The sequence below is a fragment of the Pseudozyma flocculosa genome (genome assembly GCF_000417875.1).
Source record: "Pseudozyma flocculosa PF-1 unplaced genomic scaffold scaffold00012, whole genome shotgun sequence".
In the NCBI taxonomy this organism is placed as follows: Eukaryota; Fungi; Basidiomycota; class Ustilaginomycetes; order Ustilaginales; family Ustilaginaceae; genus Pseudozyma; species Pseudozyma flocculosa.
In genome coordinates, this window is record NW_006920880.1 from 105,970 (window position 1) to 125,910 (window position 19,941).

The 19,941-nt window shown below is 66.2% G+C and overlaps 8 protein-coding genes across 8 annotated transcripts in view; 3 read left to right on the forward strand and 5 right to left on the reverse strand.

Annotated features, from left to right (window-relative positions):
• Window positions 1-151: 151 nt before the first annotated feature.
• PFL1_03786 (uncharacterized protein) lies at window positions 152-1,900 on the reverse strand (the record flags this gene model as incomplete). Its single annotated transcript, XM_007881310.1, has 1 exon — window positions 152-1,900. One exon carries the CDS (start codon window positions 1,898-1,900, stop codon window positions 152-154), a length of 1,749 nt encoding a protein of 582 aa, XP_007879501.1.
• A 1,412-nt stretch (window positions 1,901-3,312) lies between these two features.
• PFL1_03787 (uncharacterized protein) lies at window positions 3,313-4,450 on the reverse strand (the record flags this gene model as incomplete). The annotated part of the gene is made up of 3 exons (XM_007881311.1): window positions 3,313-3,826; window positions 3,937-4,078; window positions 4,210-4,450. The coding sequence occupies 3 exons, from the start codon at window positions 4,448-4,450 to the stop codon at window positions 3,313-3,315; spliced, it is 897 nt and encodes a 298-aa protein (XP_007879502.1).
• Window positions 4,451-7,823: 3,373 nt separating this feature from the next.
• Window positions 7,824-9,635, forward strand: PFL1_03788 (uncharacterized protein; the record flags this gene model as incomplete). Its single annotated transcript, XM_007881312.1, has 3 exons — window positions 7,824-8,612; window positions 8,764-9,176; window positions 9,290-9,635. 3 exons carry the CDS (start codon window positions 7,824-7,826, stop codon window positions 9,633-9,635), a joined length of 1,548 nt encoding a protein of 515 aa, XP_007879503.1.
• Window positions 9,636-9,776: 141 nt separating this feature from the next.
• PFL1_03789 (uncharacterized protein) lies at window positions 9,777-10,805 on the reverse strand (the record flags this gene model as incomplete). Its single annotated transcript, XM_007881313.1, has 1 exon — window positions 9,777-10,805. One exon carries the CDS (start codon window positions 10,803-10,805, stop codon window positions 9,777-9,779), a length of 1,029 nt encoding a protein of 342 aa, XP_007879504.1.
• A 676-nt stretch (window positions 10,806-11,481) lies between these two features.
• Window positions 11,482-13,215, forward strand: PFL1_03790 (uncharacterized protein; the record flags this gene model as incomplete). Its single annotated transcript, XM_007881314.1, has 4 exons — window positions 11,482-11,659; window positions 11,783-12,272; window positions 12,426-12,951; window positions 13,078-13,215. The coding sequence occupies 4 exons, from the start codon at window positions 11,482-11,484 to the stop codon at window positions 13,213-13,215; spliced, it is 1,332 nt and encodes a 443-aa protein (XP_007879505.1).
• A 196-nt stretch (window positions 13,216-13,411) lies between these two features.
• PFL1_03791 (uncharacterized protein) lies at window positions 13,412-15,677 on the reverse strand (the record flags this gene model as incomplete). Its single annotated transcript, XM_007881315.1, has 3 exons — window positions 13,412-13,900; window positions 13,997-15,135; window positions 15,260-15,677. The coding sequence occupies 3 exons, from the start codon at window positions 15,675-15,677 to the stop codon at window positions 13,412-13,414; spliced, it is 2,046 nt and encodes a 681-aa protein (XP_007879506.1).
• A 684-nt stretch (window positions 15,678-16,361) lies between these two features.
• Window positions 16,362-17,377, forward strand: PFL1_03792 (uncharacterized protein; the record flags this gene model as incomplete). Its single annotated transcript, XM_007881316.1, has 2 exons — window positions 16,362-17,012; window positions 17,123-17,377. 2 exons carry the CDS (start codon window positions 16,362-16,364, stop codon window positions 17,375-17,377), a joined length of 906 nt encoding a protein of 301 aa, XP_007879507.1.
• Window positions 17,378-17,603: 226 nt separating this feature from the next.
• Window positions 17,604-19,941, reverse strand: part of PFL1_03793 (uncharacterized protein) — a gene marked incomplete at both ends in the record, with an annotated part of 4,235 nt that continues 1,897 nt past the window's right edge. The window contains 5 exons of the mRNA XM_007881317.1: window positions 17,604-17,690; window positions 17,836-18,171; window positions 18,305-18,500; window positions 18,622-19,102; window positions 19,237-19,921. Of these exons, the coding sequence (XP_007879508.1) occupies window positions 17,604-17,690; window positions 17,836-18,171; window positions 18,305-18,500; window positions 18,622-19,102; window positions 19,237-19,921 (1,785 nt within the window). The remainder of the gene's footprint in view (window positions 17,691-17,835; window positions 18,172-18,304; window positions 18,501-18,621; window positions 19,103-19,236; window positions 19,922-19,941) is intronic.

Sequence of the window (19,941 nt, forward strand, 5' to 3'; positions counted from 1 at the left end):
GCCCTCGATCCCCTCGCTCCGCGCTTGCCCACCGGACCGGGCGAGATGGTGGCTGCCCGCCCGTCGGACAGGACGCGGTACCGCCTGTCGCGCCATTGTACTGCCGCGTCGCCGCGTCGTCGTTGGAATGCAAAGAGAGGCTCGGGATCAGTCAGCCCATCTGCATATCTCCGCTCGCAGCTGCGCCACGTCGCGCCACTCCTTGCCTCGATCCTGTGCACTCACTGGTACTGCCCGACACGGCCCAGGCCCAGATGGGCAGCGCCATGGCCTCGCGGATGCACCACGCCTTGATCAGGGTCCAGCCCTCGCCTGGCTGGACGGGCTCGCCGCCCTGGAGGGCCACCATGACCTGCCAGTCGACATAGCCCCACGCGGCAAAGTGGGCGGCGAGGAAGAGGGCGGCTGATGTGGCCGACGTCGCGCCGAGGAACCAGCGGACGGCGACGAGGCCAAGCAGGCCGGCGACGACGCTCTCGGTCAAGGGCTCGGCGAGCGTGGCGCCGAGGACCATGTGTTTGCGCACGCGGATCCAGCGCATGCGGCGCTCGGCGTAGTCGCGCAGCGTCCGGATGTCGCCGACCGACGTGTGGGCCACGTCGCCCCGCGCGAGGACATGCGAGAGGCTGAGCGGCGGCCGCCACAGAGAGAGGGCGAGCATATTGTCCTCGGCCAGGTAGATGCCGAAGCGGGCGAGGGCGCGCGACGACGTGCGGACTGTAGTTGTCGTCGTCGGCGGCGACGGCGGATGCGGCGTGGTGGCGACGGTGGTCGTGCTGGTGGTCGCTGGTGCTGTCGACGACGATGCGGCCGCGCCACCGGCCTGAGACGAGGGGAGCGGCGGCGTCGGCGATGAGCGCGAAAATGAGGAGGCAAGGAGCGGCTGCTGCTGCTGCTGCCGCCGCCGTGCGTCCTTGTCGGTGTCGGCGTCGACGTCGACGTCGACGTCGTCCTCGGCGGTTGCGTCGCCTTCGTGCCGCGTGAATGCGTCGCTGCCAATGGCGCCCGACTCGCCGCGGCTGCCGCCGGTGCCGACCTCAAAGAAGCTGTCGGGGACGCGCTCGAGGTCCGACCTGCGATACATGTTGCTCTTGCCCATGACGCAGCTGTCGATGGCGAGCGAGTTGATGGCGAGGTACATCTTTGCATGCGTGGTGCTCAGAAAGACGCGCTCGACCTGCGAGCCCCAGCTGGTCCCGGGCAGCACGGCGAGGGGCACGTGGTGGACGAGGCCGACCCTGGAGCCGTGCGGCTTCCTGCCGAGCCAGGTGGGGAGGGGCCGGGGCTGGTCGTGGGCGCGGATCAGGTGGTCGACGGCGCGGGCCATTGCGCCGGGCGGGGACCACACCTGGCTGTCGACGACCCAGAGGATGTCGTGGCGTGCCTGCGAGTAGGGGCGGACAAGGTTGTTGATCTTGGGGTTGACGCCGGCCACCTCGTCGCCGACGACGATGCGCGCCTGTATGCGCGGGTAGCGCGCCATGACCATCTGCGCGACGCCAAAGACCTTTTGCGCCTCGCTGCTCTGCGTGTCCTTGATGCTCAGCAGCACCTCGAAGCGGTCGGCAGGGTAGTCCTGCTGGAACGACGACGACAAGTTGGACACGAGGTTGCAGTCGAGCCCCGAGAGAGGGCGAAGGATCGAGACGCCCGGCACCGACGAGGTGTCGGAGTCGACGACGGCGGCGCCTGCATCGTCGCGGGGCCTCTGCTGTGGCACAGCATCGGAAGAGGGCCGGGACAGGGCGTTGGTGACGAGGTCCGAGGTGCGATGGGGTGCGAGCGGCGAGCGCGGGATCGGAGGGCGGAAGTAGGATCGGGCGAGCGAGAGGCCCAGCAGGCAGATGGACCAGATGATGGCGTACCAGGCTAGGCAGAGGTAGGCAAAGAGCGACCACATCGCGCCGGAGTGTATGCCAGTGAGGGAGGGGTCTGGAGCGCGGCAGAGGAGGTGGGTAGCCCCAGCGGACCTCGTCTGCTGGTACGGGTTCAGGGATCGAAGCGACGGCGACACACCACCGCTGCCAGCCACCTCTGGTATCGAGGCAGGCTCGGTGGCCCCGAAAGGGACTGGGCCGGCAGCAAGGGGCAGCGAACGCCAAGAAGGCGGGCCGAAGGGCTGCGACTGACGACGGGAAAGAGGAGAGGGGAGCGGGGGCGAGGCGGGCGGGGGATGATGGTGGTGGTTTATATGGAAGGGTCCGCCCCCCCCGCCCTGCTCTTTGTCTGCGCTTCCGAGTGTGCGTCGCCCAATTTCCCCGCTGCTGGTGCCCTGCCCGAGCGTTGCCGGGCAGGGGGGCAGGAGCTGATCCGTGCGTCTGGCTAGCCAAGCTTGGCCTGACCTGGCCTGACCTGGCCGACGCTGTGGAGGCGGGCGGCGCGTGCCCGCGCTCACAAGCAAGCAAGCAAGCAAGCAAGCAAGCAAGCAAGCAAGCAAGCAAGCAAGCAAGCAAGCAAGCAAGCAAGCAAGCGTTCAAGCAGGCGGCCGCTCTCTCTGGCGACGCCCACCGTTTGGCGTGCAGCTGCTGCTGCTGCCAGCGGGACTAGCTAGTCCTGACGCTGTCGCGGATCGGTCCGGACCCGAAGCCGTTCGGTTCGAGGCCGCAGGCGTGGACAGGCAGGGCAAGGGGCAAGGCGGAGGTGACGAGCAAGTGGATTTGTACAGGTGGGAAGCCAAGAAGTAGGGGACATACAGGAAGCCGAGGCGGGCGCGGCTTGACTCTAATCGTCGTTACGGAGCGGTGGTGGTTGTGGTGGCCGAGTGCGTGTGCATGTGTATGAGCGTGCATGTGCGGATGCGTGCTGGCCTCGGTCCGCGGCTTAGACGGTGCTGCTGGCCAAGCTTTTGATCGAGACTGAGAGGGAGGAGGGACCGAGGGGGCAGGAGGGAGGATGTCGGATGTCGGATCGGGAGCGAAGAGGAGCGGGGGCGCCGGCAGTGCGGGTCCGATCCGATCCGATCCGATACACTCCACGCCGGCACATCCCGGCGTCGCGCTTGCCGGTCGAAATCCGCCGCGAGCCGTCGTCGTCCATCTCGATGGTCCGGAGAGGCCAGGGTTTCTCGGCTTGCCTGCCGACCGGCCCACACACCGGCTAGCGCTCCATCCTCGCCCTCCGTTCCGGTCGCTGCAGGCGTTGTGGATGGCTCGCGCAGCCGCCTCGAGTCCGCTTCGTCCGTCACGCTGGACCGATCCCGCATCTCTCTATGCCATCCGACGTCGTCTTCGTTTTCGTTATCGTCTTCGTCATCGGCTTCGTCATTGTCGCCGCGTCGTCGCCGCCGCTGCCGCTAGGGGAGTACCGAGCAGCTCAGACGTACTGTCCAAAGAAGGGGATGAGGGACTGGGCGATGGTGAAGGAGAAGACGAGCTTGGGGCCGACGACGAGGACCTTTGGTGTGAGGCCCTTGAAAAAGGCGCGGAAGCCCTCGTTCTTGATCATGTCCTTGATGATGGTGACGCCGCCCACCTTGCTCTCGAAGTTGGCGTTCTGGATGCGCGTCTTGACGACGTCGAGCGGCGCCGCCACCGTGATCGAGGCGACCGAGCCGCCGATCGAGGCAAAGAAGTTCTGGGTCCAGGTGGCCGAGTTGTAGTCCTTGAGGCCAAAGACGTACTCCTTGGTGAAGGCCGAGCCGCCAAAGAGGGCAAACGAGCCGGGAGCGTTGCGGGCGGCGGTCCAGCCCCAGCCGCGGTAAAGCGCCACGTTCTCGTCGGCAAGGATGCGGAGGAAGCCGCGCGACCGGAACGCCTCGGGGTTCGTCTGGCGCTTGATCTTGAGCACATCGAGCGGGAGCAGCACAATCTCGCCGATGCCGGTCAGGCTGCAGGGGCGATGGCAAACCGTGGGCAGGGTCGAAGAGCGAGGTCAGCATTGTCCCATTTCGATGCAGCATCGACGCAGAAGGCCGCCGGGCAGCGAGCGAGCACTCACGATCCAGCGGTGGCGCTCATCATCGACTTGCCGGCGCGCTCGCCAAAGAGGTTGTCAAACTTGGATTTGTAGTTGCTGCGAAGGTAGTCGTTGAAGTAGGGCTGGCCGCCGAACTTGTAGATTCGCTGGAGCACCTTGTAGCCTGCAGCAAAAGGCGCGGCGGGGGCGCGGATGGCAGAGGAAGGCAGGCGTCAGCATCGTCAGCCATGTCATGGTATTGATGGGGCTCATCTTGTGCTCTATCTGCTGTTCGTGACGCTCGGGGCTACCCACCTGCGGCGTAGCCGAGACCGGGGAAGAGGGACATGAACTTGGTTCCGACGCTGGCCGTCGCCTTGTCCTTGAAGACGATCTGCGACATGCTGATGCCCTGCTGCTTGTTGGACATGAGGCGCTTGGCGACGGTGTCGACGGGGTGGAAGACGAGGAGCTCTGCGATGCCCGAGGTGCCCGAGCCCAGCAGGCGCGCCTGGGCCGAGTCCCTCTTTCCTCCTGATGCAATCGGCGGAGACATGGCGGTCGAGGTACGAGAAGAAAGACGAGAGCAGCCGAAGCGAGGAGAATGTAGGGAAGAAAAGGAGACGAGGAGAATCAGGAGGAGCGGTCGAGTGGCCGGTGCGTTGCGTGCGCGAGCAGGTGGATGGTGGTCAGAGGACGGGACGGTGAAAGGTGAGCGGATGGGCGAGCCCTGGATGAGAAGGTCTGGGTCTGGCCGGGTCGCGGGCAGCAGCGGCTGCAGCCTTGCCTGCAGGAGGAAGTCTGTGGCAGGCCAGCCGGCCATGGGCAGGCGAGCAGTCAAGCAGTCGAGCAGTCGAGCCTGGCTTGGGGCCTTTCAGCCATGCGCGCGCCCGCTTCGTCCTGCCGGCCAGCCTCACCGGCCCGCCCGTCCGCCAACTTTTTTTCTCTCGTCTCTTTTTTTGAGAAGGACGCGGGCGCTGCCTGGCAGGCCGGCAGGCCGTCCGTCCGGCCCCTGCCGATGCGGCCCAGATAGAGCCCTCTCACGGGCGGGCGGTGGTGGTCATCGTCTTCATCAGGGTCAGATTGATCCGCCTTCGAGGTCGCCAGGCGATGTGGTCAGCGTCCGATCGCAACGCTCCGGAGCCGTCCTGCGACGTTCTCGGAAGTCGAACGAGGCAGGCGAGTGCACGGCGGAACCCCTGTCGCGGTGCCAAGGTCACGTATATATGTAGATCGAGATGGCCGCTGTCGGCTGTTTGATATCAGTTGGCGACGAGGGGCCAATCGCGATCCGGCGTCCAACGATGCCGTTGGGGTTGGAGTTGGGGGAGGTTGGGTCTGCAGGCCCAGGGGCCGAGTCAGACGGACACCGGCCAACCCTGACGGCCCAAACTCGGAACCGGCCCCGATCTTTTTTTTCGACTCTCGAGACTTTTTTTCGACGGGTGCGGGTGCGACAGCTCGCCTGCCGGCGGCGTGGGTCAAGAAGAAAAAAGGGAGGCGTCCGACCTTGTCTGGCTCGCTAGAGGGCGCTCGCCTTTCCACCCACCACCTTCACCATCCACCCGCACCCTCTTCCGCCCAACCTCACCTCGACACAACACAACACAACACAACACAACACAACACCGCACGGGTGCCGACGATGTAGCGCACCAGGTAAGCATCGTCCGTCTTCGCTCGTCGATGGAGGGACACCTCGCGGTGGCCGCCGAGGTGGTGCGCAGCGCCGGACGAAAGGATGAAAACATTCCAAAACATCTTGAGCATTTGGCACTCTACCTATTTTGCCTCTTGCAAGGATCTCTATGTCATAGTTACACTGATCAGTCGTACCGCGGGTCCTGTTGGGCAAGGACAACGGGGAGGGCGGACCGTCGCTTGCAAGGGATGGAAGGAAGAGGAGGAGTCACTCCATCCAGATCGCGCTCGGGCAGTGGCTGACCGCTCTCTTTCTCCCTCTCTGCCTCTGCCTCTCTTCCCGACTTGGTCGTATCTAGATCGCCGGTCGTCGGTCGTCGGTCGTCTTCGTCTTCGTCGCAGTCGCAGCACCTCAATCCTCTCGTCGTTCTCCGGCTCGAGGTCGTCGCTCCACCCCAGCAAGCACCGAGGTAAGTGACTGCGCCCTTCTTTGCCGCAGCGACAGTCGCTGTCCGTCCCGTGCCCACTGCACCATGGAATCGAACAATCCTTCCCATCATCCCGCGAAAGCCATGGCCGTGACGGATTGTTTCGGAGAGCAGCCACGTCCGGTCTCGGCGGCTGCAATGCAGTCTTCATCCCCTCGTCGAGTCGCGATGGAGGAGGCAGCGCGCGATGACCGAGTGCAGTGCAGAGTGCAGTGCCATCCTCGGGCCGAATCCTTTGGCCCGTCTGTCGCAGAGCTTCGAGGTGGTGTCGAGGTGTTGTGGGAACGAATACAGCAGCAGCGGCGGCGGCGGCGGCGGCGGGCCTAGATGGGCTGTGATGCCCAACCGACGTGTGATTTCCTCGAGGCAGCGCCCGACGGGTTGCGACGGGCTCGGGTCGGCGAGCAGGTAGCGAGGGAGGTCCATATTCGATCGCTCATGGATGGGCAGGCGAGTGGTGGCGTCGTCGTCGTCGTCGTCGTCGGTGGACAAGTCGGGCGGCGGCTCCCACGCACCCTGCGGCGACTGTGGCAGTCATGGTACCGACCTAGGATTAGGATCGACGGAAGCCGACGGCCAACACCCCCAGCCCGGGGGGTGAGAACAAGGATGCCACGGTAGAACTCTGCTTCCGACGCAAGCTGGGCCGTGGTTGGATCCAAAGGCATGACCGGGTCAGACCAACAGGGCCAGGCAGGATGTAGCGTTGGTGGCGTACGGATGCACCAACGGGCGACGCCGCCGCCGCCGCCGTCGCCTCGTTTCATGCCTCCTCGAACCACTGCCTGCCTGGGTCCCTGCTTCTTCGCCCTCGTGCGAACCGCTCGTCGACAACCCCCGCATCGACGTTAACCTTCATCCGTTGTCGCAGGATGATGGGAAAGAAACGCACGCCTGCCGTACCTCTCTTCTCGCATCATCGTCGTCGTCCCAACGTGGCATGTCGGCCCGTCGTCGTTCTGCCGCCACCGCCGCCGCCGCCGCCGCCGCCGCCGCACGGCGTAAATAAGGCCACAGGAACACCTTCTCCCCTTTCGTTCGGGTACGGCCTTTGAAAAGAAGGCAGCTCGTCCGTTTCCCCTGCCCAAGTCGGGCGGGAATCGAGGGGCGAGTCGAGGGAGTCCATCCCAGCAGCGGTGCGATGCGGTCCGAGATGCAACGCCCCAGCCAGAGCGGCTGATGCATGCCACGGTAGTCGTGCCGTGCCCTGTCCTGGCGGTCGTGGTCGCGGTCGTGGTCGTGATCGTGAGATGCAAAGAAGCAGAGCGTGGGAGCGATCAAGGAAGGTGTGACCAGGCCGGGACACAATGAGGTCGGGCAACCCCGCCGCTGCGGCCCGCGCTCGTGAACATGGAGAAGGGGTGCAAGAGGCAGGGCGTACCTGTGCAACGCTTCCCATGCTCGGAGGTCCACAGACTGCCTTGCCTGGTCAGGCCGGCACCTGCTCGATGTCGCCTGGCTGCACCCGCCTTCTACATCGCAGCCCCCCCGACCATCGACCGGCTTGACGGCCGCGAGAAGAGGGCCCAGCGAGGACTGTGATCCCGCCAGGCGGTCGGTCTGATGGCGATGGTGGAAGGCGTATAAGTGCAGGCCTGGGATCGTCGCTTCACCTCGATGCCGATACCCAAGCACGCTTCTCCTGCCACGACCGCCCTGCGACGACCGACTCACCGACTCTGCGACCGACCTCGACGAGACACGACCGCAACGACTGGACTTGCTCGACGAACCCGGCGGCGAGCAAGTGAGCGAGCGAACCTCGCCCCTGACCCTTGACCGCTGCGCAACCTCGCCGCGATGCGGTGCCCGACCTTGACGCTCCTCCTGCCCGCGCTGCTGCTCGCCTTGACGGGCGCGGGCCCCACGGGATCGCTTCCGGTGACGACGACGACGACCACGACGGATCCAACCTCTGCATCGCCCTGGTTCCCCACGCCCGCCTCGATGGCATGCGCCGAACTCTCCTACCTCCTCGCCCCCGCCACGTACCGCAGCGCCGCCCGCTCCGACACGGCCTTTAACCTGATCAACACGCGCTCGACGCCGCGGTGCACCGTCTTCCCGCGCTCGACGGACGACGTGTCGCGGGCGATGCGCGTCATCTTCCGCCACCAGGCGCGATACGCCGTCCAGTCCGGAGGCCACTCGGGCATGCAGGGCTGGGACACGGTCTCGGACGGCGTGCTGATCCACCTCTCCCAGATGAGGGGCATCGACTACGACGCCGACCGCCGCACCGTCACCTTCGGGCCCGGAGTCCGGTGGGGCGAGGTGTACAACGCCACCGCACCGCACGGCGTCTCGGTCCTCGGCGGCCGCGTCGGCGTCGTGGGCACCGGCCTGCTCCTCGGAGGTGGACTGAGCTTCCTCAGCCCGCAGTACGGCTACGCCTCGGACCAGCTCGTCGAGGTCGACGTCGTCCTCGTCGACGGCCGCATCGTCAGGGCGTCGTCGCGCGAGAACGTCGACCTCTTCCGCGCCATCAAGGGCGGCGGTGGCAGGTTCGGCATCGTCACCCGCTGGCAGGCGAGGGCCGTCGAGACGGGTACCGAGAACGACAAGCACTGGTACGGCGGCAACATCTACGTGAGTAAGCGCGCGCGCGCGATGAGCCTCGCCTTGTAGCCGTGCTCGATTTGCGCACGCCGTCCGCCGCCGTCCGCCAGCGCCGCCGCTGATACCCGCTACTGATCCGCTCGCCTCGCTCTGTCGTCCTGCTCCCGCTCCGGCCTTGCAGTACGCCGAGGGCCAGATCGAGCAGGTCCTCTCGGCCGTCGACCGCCTGGTTGCGTCGCCAGACGACCCGCGCGCAGCGCTCACCGCCTCGTTTGGCTTCACGCAGCAGCCCAAACTGACGTGGTCGGGCGCGCTGCAGGTCTTCTACCGGGGCGACCGGGCGGCGTTCGAGGCCCACTACGCCGATCTGCTCGCGATCCCGGCGGCCATCATGGACGTCCAACCGCGCTCCTACCTCGACGCCACGCGCCAGACGCCCGTCGGATACGAGGGCAAGCTGAGCTACCGATGGTGGGGCCAGATGACGCGGCCGTCGCCGGCGGGTGAGAAGGTGACGCGCTTCCACGAGCTCTGGAGGGCGTACCGTCGATACCTCGTCGACAACCTGCACCTGTTGGAGATGAGCTTTATGAGGTGAGGCACGGAAGCAGCGCCGTCGTGTGCATGACAGGCAGCCGAGCGTATCGACTCACATTGCGCCTGCCCCGGCTCCTCCCCTGCCGTGGTCCGACCCGCCTCGCCCGCAGCATTACGCCCATCAAGACGACGCATGTCGAGCAGAGCTACCGCAACGGCGGCAGCGTCATCTCGCCGCCGCGCGGCGTCAACTTTGCGTCGGTGCAGCACTCCGACTACCTGTTTGCCAACCGCACCGCCTTTCCGGCGTCGATGGACGTCGAGCGCGCCGCTCTGGGTGCCGAGTGGAGCCGGTCGGCCGATGCGCGGGGCCTGCCGCTCTTTCTCAACGAGGCCGACAAGAGCCAGGACACGTTTGCCACCTACGGCGCCTTTGACGAGATGCGGCGGACCTATGCCCGCTGGGACCCGACGAGATTCAGCATGAGGCTGCAGGACGGGCCCAAGGGGCTGTGACCGGGCGCGGCGAGAAGGTCCCAAGGTCACTATGCTGTGCTGAATGTATTGTAACGAAGCTCTCGACGACGTGACGACTGGCCTCGAAAAGGATCAACCCCTACTTGCACGACTGCCGGGGGCCAAGGACCGAAAGGGGTGTTATGCCGCGGACGGCAGGAGTGTCTCCAGAGCAGCGATGACCGTGCTGGCCTCGTCGCGGATCCGCCTGATGTCGTCGAGGGCGGTGCGCAGCTGCTTCTTGAGCTGCACGTTCTCATCCCGCAGCGCCACTAGCTCTTCTCGATCCGAGACGCCGTTACGATGGTCAACTGTGAGTCCGAACGCGTGCCGATCGGTTGGAACGCCCGCGCCTGGAGCCGGCCGGGTGTCGGGCGCTGATGGTGCTGCGATGCTGCCCTCGTCGTCCGAGTAGCCGGCCCAGAAGTCGTCCGCGTCGCCAATGTACTCTGCGGGGTCTTGCTCGTCTTGGTCGTTGGGCGTTGCGGATGAGGATGCCGGCGCGGCTGCCAGCGACGAGACGGCTTGCGGGCCGGGTGTGTGCATTGGCGGTACGACGGCCGACCATACGTCGCCGACGATGGGGATGGACGAGGTGGGGAGCATGTTTTCGTAACTGACTGTGATGCCGGTGGGGTTGCCGCAGTCGGCGACGAGCAAAACGGTGAGCTGTTCGGGGTCGGCATGGCCTGGTGAGAGGTCTAGGCGGATTCGGAAGCTGCGGGCGTCGCCGGGTGCGTAGAGGGTGCGCTGGACGATGTCGCTGTGCAAGTGTGCGATGTGTGCGGGTTTGGGAGCGCTGATGAGGCGTGCGCGGAGGCTCCAGAAGAGGTCGGACACGCGGTCTAGGGTGGGGACGGGGTGGTCGGAGGGGTATAGGTCGGTGACGAGCCAGCGGATGAGGCGCGTCCTGGCTGCGTCGCTGTTGGGGCCATCATCGCCGCCGTCGTCGGCTGCGCCGCTGTGAGCTTCGGGGAGGAAGCCGAGCGGGTGCGGGTGCGGATGTGTGCCTGCCAGGGACGACGCCGGGTCGTTTGCCCTTGGCGGGGCGTCGGGGAGCGAGAGGAGGCGGAGGCGGGTCGCGAGGTTGGGCGCGATGCGGTTGGCTGGGAGCGCGGGTGGCTGAGCGAGAAAGAGGGAGGCGAGGATGTGGGTGATTTCGCTCTCCATGGCGGTTGGGGCCCGACGTTGAGCGCGAGAGAGAGAGATGCTGGGGATGAGTAGAGAGCAGGACGACAAGAAGGTGCGGCGGCCCTCTGCTGCAACCAACAGCAAACGAAAAATCAGAGCAAGGTCGAGGGCTCAGCCCCAAAGACGCCCACACACGAACGGGCCATCCATGTGGAGGCTCGAGGCGCGGGCGAAGAGAGAGAGAGAGAGAGAGCAGAGGTGAAAGCGGCGTCGGAGGCGGGCCGGGCCGAGACTGCCAAGAGGCCCCAAGAGGCTAGGCAGAGGCAAGCAGCGGCGGCAGCACGGCAGGCCAGGCCAGGCCGCCCACGACCTTGAATTTGTATTCCAACCCGCCGCCCCAATTTCTTCTTGGGGCGTCGAAGTTGCATTTGGCCCGACCTACAACCTGCGCTTGTATTCAAAGGCAGGCACAGCCCTCCCCAGGCCCGCGGACCATCGATTTGGCCAGGCCTGCCGTGTGGCTCTCCACACTACACTCTGGCTGCCATCCATCCTGGTTCTCATCCGCCTCTGCCTCGCCACGCTTCCCGGTCACCATCACCGACCGCCTTGTCCGGCACACTCTTGCCTCGCACCCCCTATTCCTCCTCTCTCTCTCTCCACCACAACCTACCACCACCGCCACCACCTGCCACCGCCGCCGCCGCCGCCCAAGATGAAGGGCTTCGCCAAGGCCATGAAGCGCACGCCGCACCTCATGTCGTCGCGCGTCGGCCTCGCGGCAAAGTCGAGCGACCCGCAGTTTGACTCGCTCCAGCAGAGATTCGCCAGCCTGGAAAAGTACGCAGAGAAGCTCCTCAAGGACAGCGCCACTTTTCGCGATGCCGTCAAGAGTGGGTGCCGTCGTCGTCGTGGCTGCCTGTCGCCTTTCGTACCTGACTGACCGGATCGCCCCGCCTCGCCCCCCCTCGCCTCGATCCCCTCCTCCTGTATCCCCTGCCCCGGGACCCCACCAGACATGCTCCTGTCCGGCTCCGACTTCGGGCGACACTTTGACCTCCTCTTCCACCCCATGGGCGCCGAGTACGACCTCGAGCGCCGACACCCGCAGGCCGCCCACACCATCACCAACATCTCGGCCTACCTCACCCACATGGAGGAGCTCAAGGACACCCTCACGCCCGAGATTGAGCTCATCGAGTCGCGCGTCGTCGGACCCGCAAACGACTTCCTCGCCGTCCTCAAGGCCATCCGCAAAAACATCACCAAGCGCGACCACAAGCTCGTCGACTTTGACCGCCACAACAACGCCTACTCGAAGCTGCGCGACAAAAAGGAAAAGACGCTCAAGGACGAGCAGGCCCTCTTCAAGGTCGAGCAGGACTACGAGACCGCAGCCGCAGACTACGAGTACTACAACAACGCACTCAAGGAGGAGCTGCCCAAGTTCTTCGAGATGGCCCAGCGCTTCATGACGCCCCTCTTTTACAGCTTCTACTACATGCAGTGAGTGCCGGTGCCGGTCAGCCAGTGGGCAAAGCAGAGGTCGCCGCCGCCAGTCAGCCAGTGGGCAAGCAGAGGTCGCCGCCGCCGTCGGAACCCGTCAGACTCACCCCTCCGTGCCCCTTCTCTCCCTCTCGCGCCGCCCACCGCTCGCAGGCTCAACGTCTTCTACCTCACCCTCGAGCGCCTCCAGTCGTTCACCGAGGGCAAGTACGACATCTCCGAGACGTCGCTCAACACCGTCGAGGACCACTACCTCTCGCAGCTCACCGACGCCGCAGAGAGGCTCGACGCCCTCTCGATCCGCAAGCCCGTCGGGCCATCGGCGCGCATCCTGGCCGCCAATCGCTCTTCTTCCTCGACCGCCTCCCTCGCCGGCGGGCGCGCCGCGGGCGGTGGGCTGGCAGCAGGCGCCCCCTCGAGGTCTGGCACCCTCAACCGCCAGATGTCGACGTCGAGCAGCACCGTCTCGTCGCCCGCCTCGGCATCGAGGGCCTCGATGGGCGCAGCCGCAGCCGCAGCCCCGCCACCCAGCTACTCGCCCGCATCGCCAGGATCGACGACGGCGGCGGCCAGCAGCGCAGCCGCAGGAAAGAGACCTCCCCCGCCGCCACCGCTCAAGCCCAAGCCCGGCATGGCGCCAAAGGACTACGTCGTCGCCCTCTACGACTACACCGCGACGGTGAGCCCCAGCGTCTGCCGCTGCCCCGCCCTCTCCCTTCAAAGACAGCCGCTGACCTTCGTCTCCTCGCCCTGCTTCGTCTTGCCACGTCCCGCTGCATCCATCCACCCACCTACGCGCGTCCAGGCCGAGGGCGACCTGTCGTTCAAGGCCGGCGACCGCATCGCCGTCACCGAACGGACCGCGTCCACCGAGGACTGGTGGACGGGCGAGCTCAACGGACAAAAGGGCGTGTTTCCCGGCAACTATGTCCGCGACGAGTGAGCCGGCGTATGGCGCGGGCCATCGATGGTCGCTGCCCGACGAACCCTCCTCGTGGCACGGCCTCTCTGCCGCGCGCGCAACGGAAATCGCGATGGTCCCTCTCTGTGCATAGATGTGTCGTCTCGAAAACGCCCGGTGGCTGCATCACTTTCGGCTCCGTTCCTTGGCGTACTGCGTCGACTGCGACCTCGTCACTTCAGTACCCGCCTGCGCCCGCGCCAGCGCCGCCGTTGACGTGCATGCCCGCCACGCCCTGGGCGAGCGCAGCTGTCGGATCCTGCTGCTGCGTCTGCTGCTGCGGTGGCTGCGGCGGCTGCGGCGGCTGGTAGGGCGACTGGACGTGCTGCGGTGCACCATAGGCCTGCGGAGCCGGAGCTGCGCCCGCGCCACTGCCCGAGGCGCCGGCGTTGGCAAAGTACTGCTGCTGGAACGCCTCGCCCTCGGCGCGGGCTCGCTCGTAGAGCCGACGCTTTTCGTCGTCCTGCGGCGGCGCAAGGCCGTAACCCGACGGCCCACCAGGTCCGCCAGGCTGGTATCCGGACACGTCGGTCGACGAGGAGGCAGCCGAAGGACCGCCCCCGTTGACGGGGCCGGAAGGCGTCAGGTGCGGCTGCGAGCCGTAGGGCTGCTGCTGCGGAGGCGCAACGTGGTGCTGAGGTTGCCCTTGCGGCTGTTGCTGCTGTTGCTGCGGCGATGCCGAACCAGACAGCGATGGTCGAGATCGACTCGTCAGCATCCTCACCACGTCTGTGCCCTCCTCCGCGCGTGATTTCACACTCACCTGGGCATGGTACCACTGCGCGTAGTCGTCCTGGCTTTGCTGCTGCGGCTGCTGTGGCTGCTGCTGTGCTTGCGGTCCCGGGCCGTAGCCTGCCGGCTGGCCAGCGGGCGGCACCCCGCCGTACTGCTGCGGCTGCTGGCCGTAAGCGGGCCCGCCGCCGTACTGGTTGCCGTAGTCGGGCTGGCCATGCTGCGTCGGGATCGAGCCGGCAGACGGGTGCTGGATAAAGTCGGGGCGGGGGCGCAGATAGTCCTGGGTCGACTGCCCGCCCGGGTTGTACCTGGCCAGGCTCTGCTCCATCATCTCGTCAAACGTGCCGCGTGCGCGCACAAACTTGTCGTTCATGGCCTTGAGCTCTGTGATCTTGGTGCTGTAGCGGTCGATGAGCTTGACAATCTTGGGCCGCATGGCCAGCGACGTCTGGTAGAGCTCCTGCAGCTCCTCGTCCTCGGTGAGGTTGTCGCGCGCCGGGTCGAGGCCGCGCAGCTTGCTCAGCAGCAGGTCGATGTTGGCCGCCTGGCTAAAGATGCGCGCCTCCATCTCGGCCTCGCGGCGCATCTCGTCGGGCGTCGGGTCCGGCAGCACCTCGACGTAGTTGACGGGGAAGATGCCCGCCTCGCCGCGCACCTCGCCCCGCCACCAATGCTCGTAGACCGAGTCGAGGACGCGGATGACGTCGCCCTTGCTAAAGGCCAGCTCGCCAGGCTCGGTGGGCGAGAAGTCGTACAGCGCCCGGACGCGCGAGGCGACGGGTGCGGGCGTGCCGGCAGCCTGGGCAGCGTCAGCCTGCGGTGCCGCAACAGGCGTGGCGGCGGCAGCAGCGGCTGGTGCGGTCGACGAGGAAGACGAGGCCTGCGGGTAGCCGGAGGTCGAGGACGCCTGAGCCGGCGCGACGTAGTTGTGCGGAGCAGAGGAAGAAGGACCAGCGGCGGCGGCGGCGGGTGCGGATGCTGCGGCAGCCGACGATGACGAAGACTGACCGGCCGTCTCGCTCGGGTGGCTGGCGACCCAGTGGCCGCGTCCTCCCTGGTCCTGGACCGAGAGCTCCAGCACGCGCCTGAGCTCTTCATCCTCGGCCCTCAGCTGCTCGGAGCTGGGCTCGGGTCTCTCTGGCTCGGGCTCGTCCTCGAAGTCGGCGTCTGGCGCGGTGGCGAGAGAAGGGAAAGGTAGAGGCGGTGGACAGAGCAGGTCAATGAGCGTTCTGGAACTCAGCACTCGCCGCCGCGCAGTGCTCCTTCTGCGCCGCGCTGACTGTGCACCCACTCTGCTGCTTGAGCGCGTCGTAGGTCTCGCGCATGAGGTCGAGGCTTTCGTCTTCAAAGTCGTTTGCCCACTGCTTGATGAGGGAGAGGCAGCGCTTCTTTACGGTGGCGTGAGTGTTTCGGTCGAGGCTGATGCGGGAGAGGGTCTGGGTAAAAGAGCGGCTTGCGAGCTCCTGGTGCACGGGCAGGCCGCAGTTCTTGGAGAGCGTGTCGGAGAGGGTGAGGGCGTAGAGCTGGACGTTTGCGTTTCGGTGGATGAGGCGCTTCTGGATGGCGGCGACGCAGTTGCGGGCGCCCGTGTCGCCCTCGGACGAGACGCGGTCGCAGATGTCGAGGTTGAGCTGCCAGTCCTCGGAGGTGAGCTCGTCCGAGGTGGCCTTGATCACGACGTCCTCGAAGGGGTTCTTGGCCGCGAACATGGCGGGCGATGTGGGGCCCGGCGGCAGCGGTGGACAGTGGGATGGGGGGTCGAGGTGGCTCGCGTTGACAGGGAGGGTGCAAGCGCAGCGAGGGGGGGGGGGAGGGGGGTTGTGACGGTGTTGGGTGTCGATCGAGGAAGAGGGTCGCGGGATGGCAGGCGAGAGATGGTGATTGAGGTCGGAAGAGAAGGCTGAGCAGTAGGGTGAGGGCAGCTGCGAAGGAAGGTGGGCAGGCGACGTGAGGCGAGGCGAGGCGAGGGTCGTCGTTGGGCTTGCTTGGCTCTCGCCCGCTTGGCCTGGGCTAGCTAGCTGCTGCTTGGCCAGGCCAGCTGGACGCATGTGAGCACATGGCTCGAGCACCGCCACGCTGCGCCTCTCGGTCTCTCTTTCTCTGTCTGGCCCGCCTCTCCACTTGTGGCCGACCAGCCTGCCCAGCCTGCCTGCCCTGCCTGCCTGCCTCGTCTGCCCCTAAATCGCCGCCACAGCGCGGAAGAATTTCGGATCTCGGCCAAGCCAGCACCCCAACGCCGGCCTAGCTCCGCAAAGCCCTGGCCGCCTCGCACGCTCCTCTTTACCACCACCGCCACCACCATCTTCGACGGAGCCTCACGACCACACACACACACACGTCCCCTCTCCGGCGCATCAAGCACTACCTCCCCACCTTGCTTCGATCTGTACATCATGGCATCGGCCTCGCTCCTCGCACCGGGCCGGCACGATCCGCTCTCGACCATCACCCTCGACGGCATCTCCATCTCCGCCACCGACAGCGGCGATAGCGATGCCGATGACTCCTTCCACGACGCCGAGGATGCGCCAAGATCGACAAAGGAACAGCAGAGAGCCGGTCAAGTAGACAATGACGACGACGACGACGATGACGACGATGCACCGCCAGCATTCCCTAGCCTCAACAGCGCACAGCGCCAGTCGGGCGCCCCTCCCTCTTCCTCCTCCTCCTCATCGTCCAAGCCCTCTTCAGCTGCCGCCTTCCTCCAGTCCATCAAGGCAGCACCACCATCATCTGCGGCTTACAAGGCTTCAAAGGACGCAGCGCTCATGCCTCCGCCACCTCCGACCCTCGGCGGCGGCGGCGGCGGCGGCGGCGCAGCAGCAGCAGCAGGAGGGTTGCGGGTGCCCACACGAGGCAATGGCAGTGGCGGCGGCCTGGCGGTCCCGCCCAGCACCTCGGCCCTCAGCGCCCCTCCTGGCGTCGGCGGTGCGAGCGGTGCGACGCTCAACAAGGGCGAAAAGAAGCGCAAAAAGGTCGCCCTCGCCCCCGGCTGCTCGCCCCTCGACTGGGCCAGGCTCAAGAACAGCACCGACCTCCGGGTGAGTCCGCGTCCGTCGTGCCCAGCTCAGCCCCCGCTCGCCTCGTACTCACCTCTTGCGCAATTCCTCGTTCATCGTCGGCCGGCGATACACCGTCTCAAACTCGACAGGGAGGCATCACGCAGCTGATGCGCGTGACGCCGAGCGAGCTCAAGAAGCACAACACCCGCACCGACGCCTGGTCGGCCTTTTACGGAAAGGTCTACAACATCACCCCCTACCTCCGCTTCCACCCGGGCGGCGAAGACGACCTGCTCCGCGTAGCCGGCCGCGACGGCACGCGCCTCTTTGCCCTCACCCACTCCTGGGTCAACATCGACGCCATGATCGATACCGCCATGGTCGGCGTCCTCGTCTCCGAATAGACCCGCGCCCGCCGCCCGCCGCCCGCCGCCGCTCGGCCAGGCGCTGTGCTGTACTTGTATCCCCACCGTCCGCCTCTGTCGGCTCGCTTCGAATGCAGCTCTAGATGTCGTGTCCGTGTTCGCGTTCGCGTTTGCATCGCTGGCTCTAGGTGTGGATTCGTCGCACGCCGTCCTGAGGCAAGTCTACCGTCGAAAGGTGGAGCGGGGCCAGGGGCGCACGCCGCCTCTAGAGCGGGGCCGAGGGTTTGGTCTGCTGCCAGATGAGTTCGAGCTCCTCGCGCAGCGTCTCCTCGCGGAAGCGCAGTCGGATGTCCTGTCATGTGCCGTCGCCACGTCGAGGGACCAAAGACGGGTTGGCCAAAAGTCAGTACGGACAGCACAGCACGAAACCGGCTCGACTCGGCCAGGCCAGGCGCCACTGCAGGGGAGGGGGGGGCAGGAAGGAGCGGCAGACTCACGGGCACATTTGACTTGGCGACGACGTTTCCCCTCGGCCCGGCCTCTTGGAAGTTGGGGCCGAGCCAGTGCCGCTTGATCTCCATCTCCCATCCAGACTGGAGCACGCTGTGGCGCGCCAGCTCGCACATGTCGGCCGGCGTCAGCTTGTAGATCTGCGTCGCGACGCTGTACTCTTCCAGCAGCGGCTCCTTGGAAAGGTGGAACTGGAGCGGATCGTCGGTCGAAATCGAGACATTCATGCCCATCTTGAGGAAGTTGGGGAACGGGTTACGCTCGTACGACAGGAACAGGGCGTTGTTGCTCAGCGGCGACATGGCCAGGCCGATTTGCTTGAGCTGCAGCGCGGACGGGTGCAAGGCCGAGTCAGCACGCAGCGGGGCGGGGCAGGACGGGGCGGGGCGAGATGGGGCCAGAGGGGGGAGCATCGTCGGGCGAGGGCAGGCGGGCGAGAGCGTGCGAGCGACTCACGTAGTAGAGGTACTGGAGCGCCGGCACCTTGCGCAGCAGGATGCCGTGCGAGATCGACTGCGACGTCAGGAAGGCGGCCGCCAGGTGGTCGGTGTCGCCCGCCTCGCCCGCGTGGGGCCGCAGCACAAACGTGTTGAAGCCGCGCATGCGCCGCCACTGATTGAGGCTCGAGATGTTGGCAAACATGTAGTACAGCCTTGCGGCGGCGGGGCGAAAGCGAGGACGGGGATAGGGATGCGGCAGACGATCAGCGTCGACTTCGAGGGTCAACCCGTGTGCGAGGGCTGGGGCCGCCTGCCCCTGCCGCGAGGACTCACCAGTAGTTGTACGGCGGGCTGTGCTTAAAGTCCCAGAGCTTGGGCACGGGGAACTTGCGGTGGACGCGGCGCTCGGGCTTGCTCTCGTCATCGACCAGGTCAAAGCCAATGACGCGCTGCAGGAAGACGTGGAGCTTGGGGTGGCTGGTGGGGTCCTGGGTCACCTCAAACAGCGGCTCAAACACGTTGCGGATAATCTGCTCGAAGTTGTCGACGGTGCCGTTGGCCTTGTAGACGTCGTAGAGGCGCGGCACCTGGATCAGCCAGCGCACGTTGGGGCTGAAGAGGCCGTGGTCGACGACCCAGCTAGCCAGCTTGTCCCACTCGCCGCGCGTGCGGCCGTAGATCGAGATGCGGTACTCGGCCATCTGGTACTTGCTCTGCTCCAGGTCCGCCATCAGCTCCTTTGTGATCTCGGCCAGGTAGCGCCCTTTGATGAGGTTGTCGGTCTTGAGGAAGATTTCACGCAGGCGCGACTCGCCTGCAACAGGTCGAAGAGAGGGGTTCGGGTTCAGGGTTCAGCCGCAAAGGGAAGGGCACGACACGGCTCAGCGACTCTAGGGCGAGGCCCGCATCGGAGCGCGCGAGCCAGCCAGGCAGGCTGCCGCCACTCACCCATCGGGTTGTACTTGAGGTTAAACTTGTCAAAGCGGTGGAAGGCGTCCTGGTGGGCGTGCATGTCGAGCGTGTCGATGCTGAGGTCGTAGGCGGTGAGGTTGAGCGACTCAAACACCTGCTGCAGCGTGAGGTCCTTGCCGTCGCGGTGGATGACGACGTCGTCCGGGTGGCGCTTGATCTTGGCCTTGATGAAGCGCAGCAGGTGCTTCTGGTTCATCGACGCGCTGTGGTGGATGTGAGTGTCGACCTTTCGCACGTTGTAAAAGTCGCGGTGCGGCACGCGCTTCATGTCGGCCAGCTCGCGGTACTCGTTGAGCAGAAAGTAGAGGTTCCACTTGCTCTCGAGGTACTTGAGCCGGCGCCAGGCAAAGCTCTTGACGGGCCCGTCGGAGATGACGTTGAGCAGAAAGTCGAGGTCGCGGAAGTACTCGCGGATCGTCGGGATCTTGAATACAGGCGACGGCGACGAGGTCGAGGTCGAGGCCGGTGCTTGGGCCGACGAGCTCGGGTCGCCACCGGACGAGGTGGCGGCGGCGGCAGCGGCGACCGCATCGGCCATCTTGGTCGGCGCGCCATCGGCCCGGTCGGCAGCGCCGGCAGCCGAGGGCGCCTCGCCGCGGTAGACCTGGATGACGCCGGCCTCGTCCATCTGCCACACAAACTTGTCGCCCTTGACGACGTGCTGGGCGGGGATGGCGATGT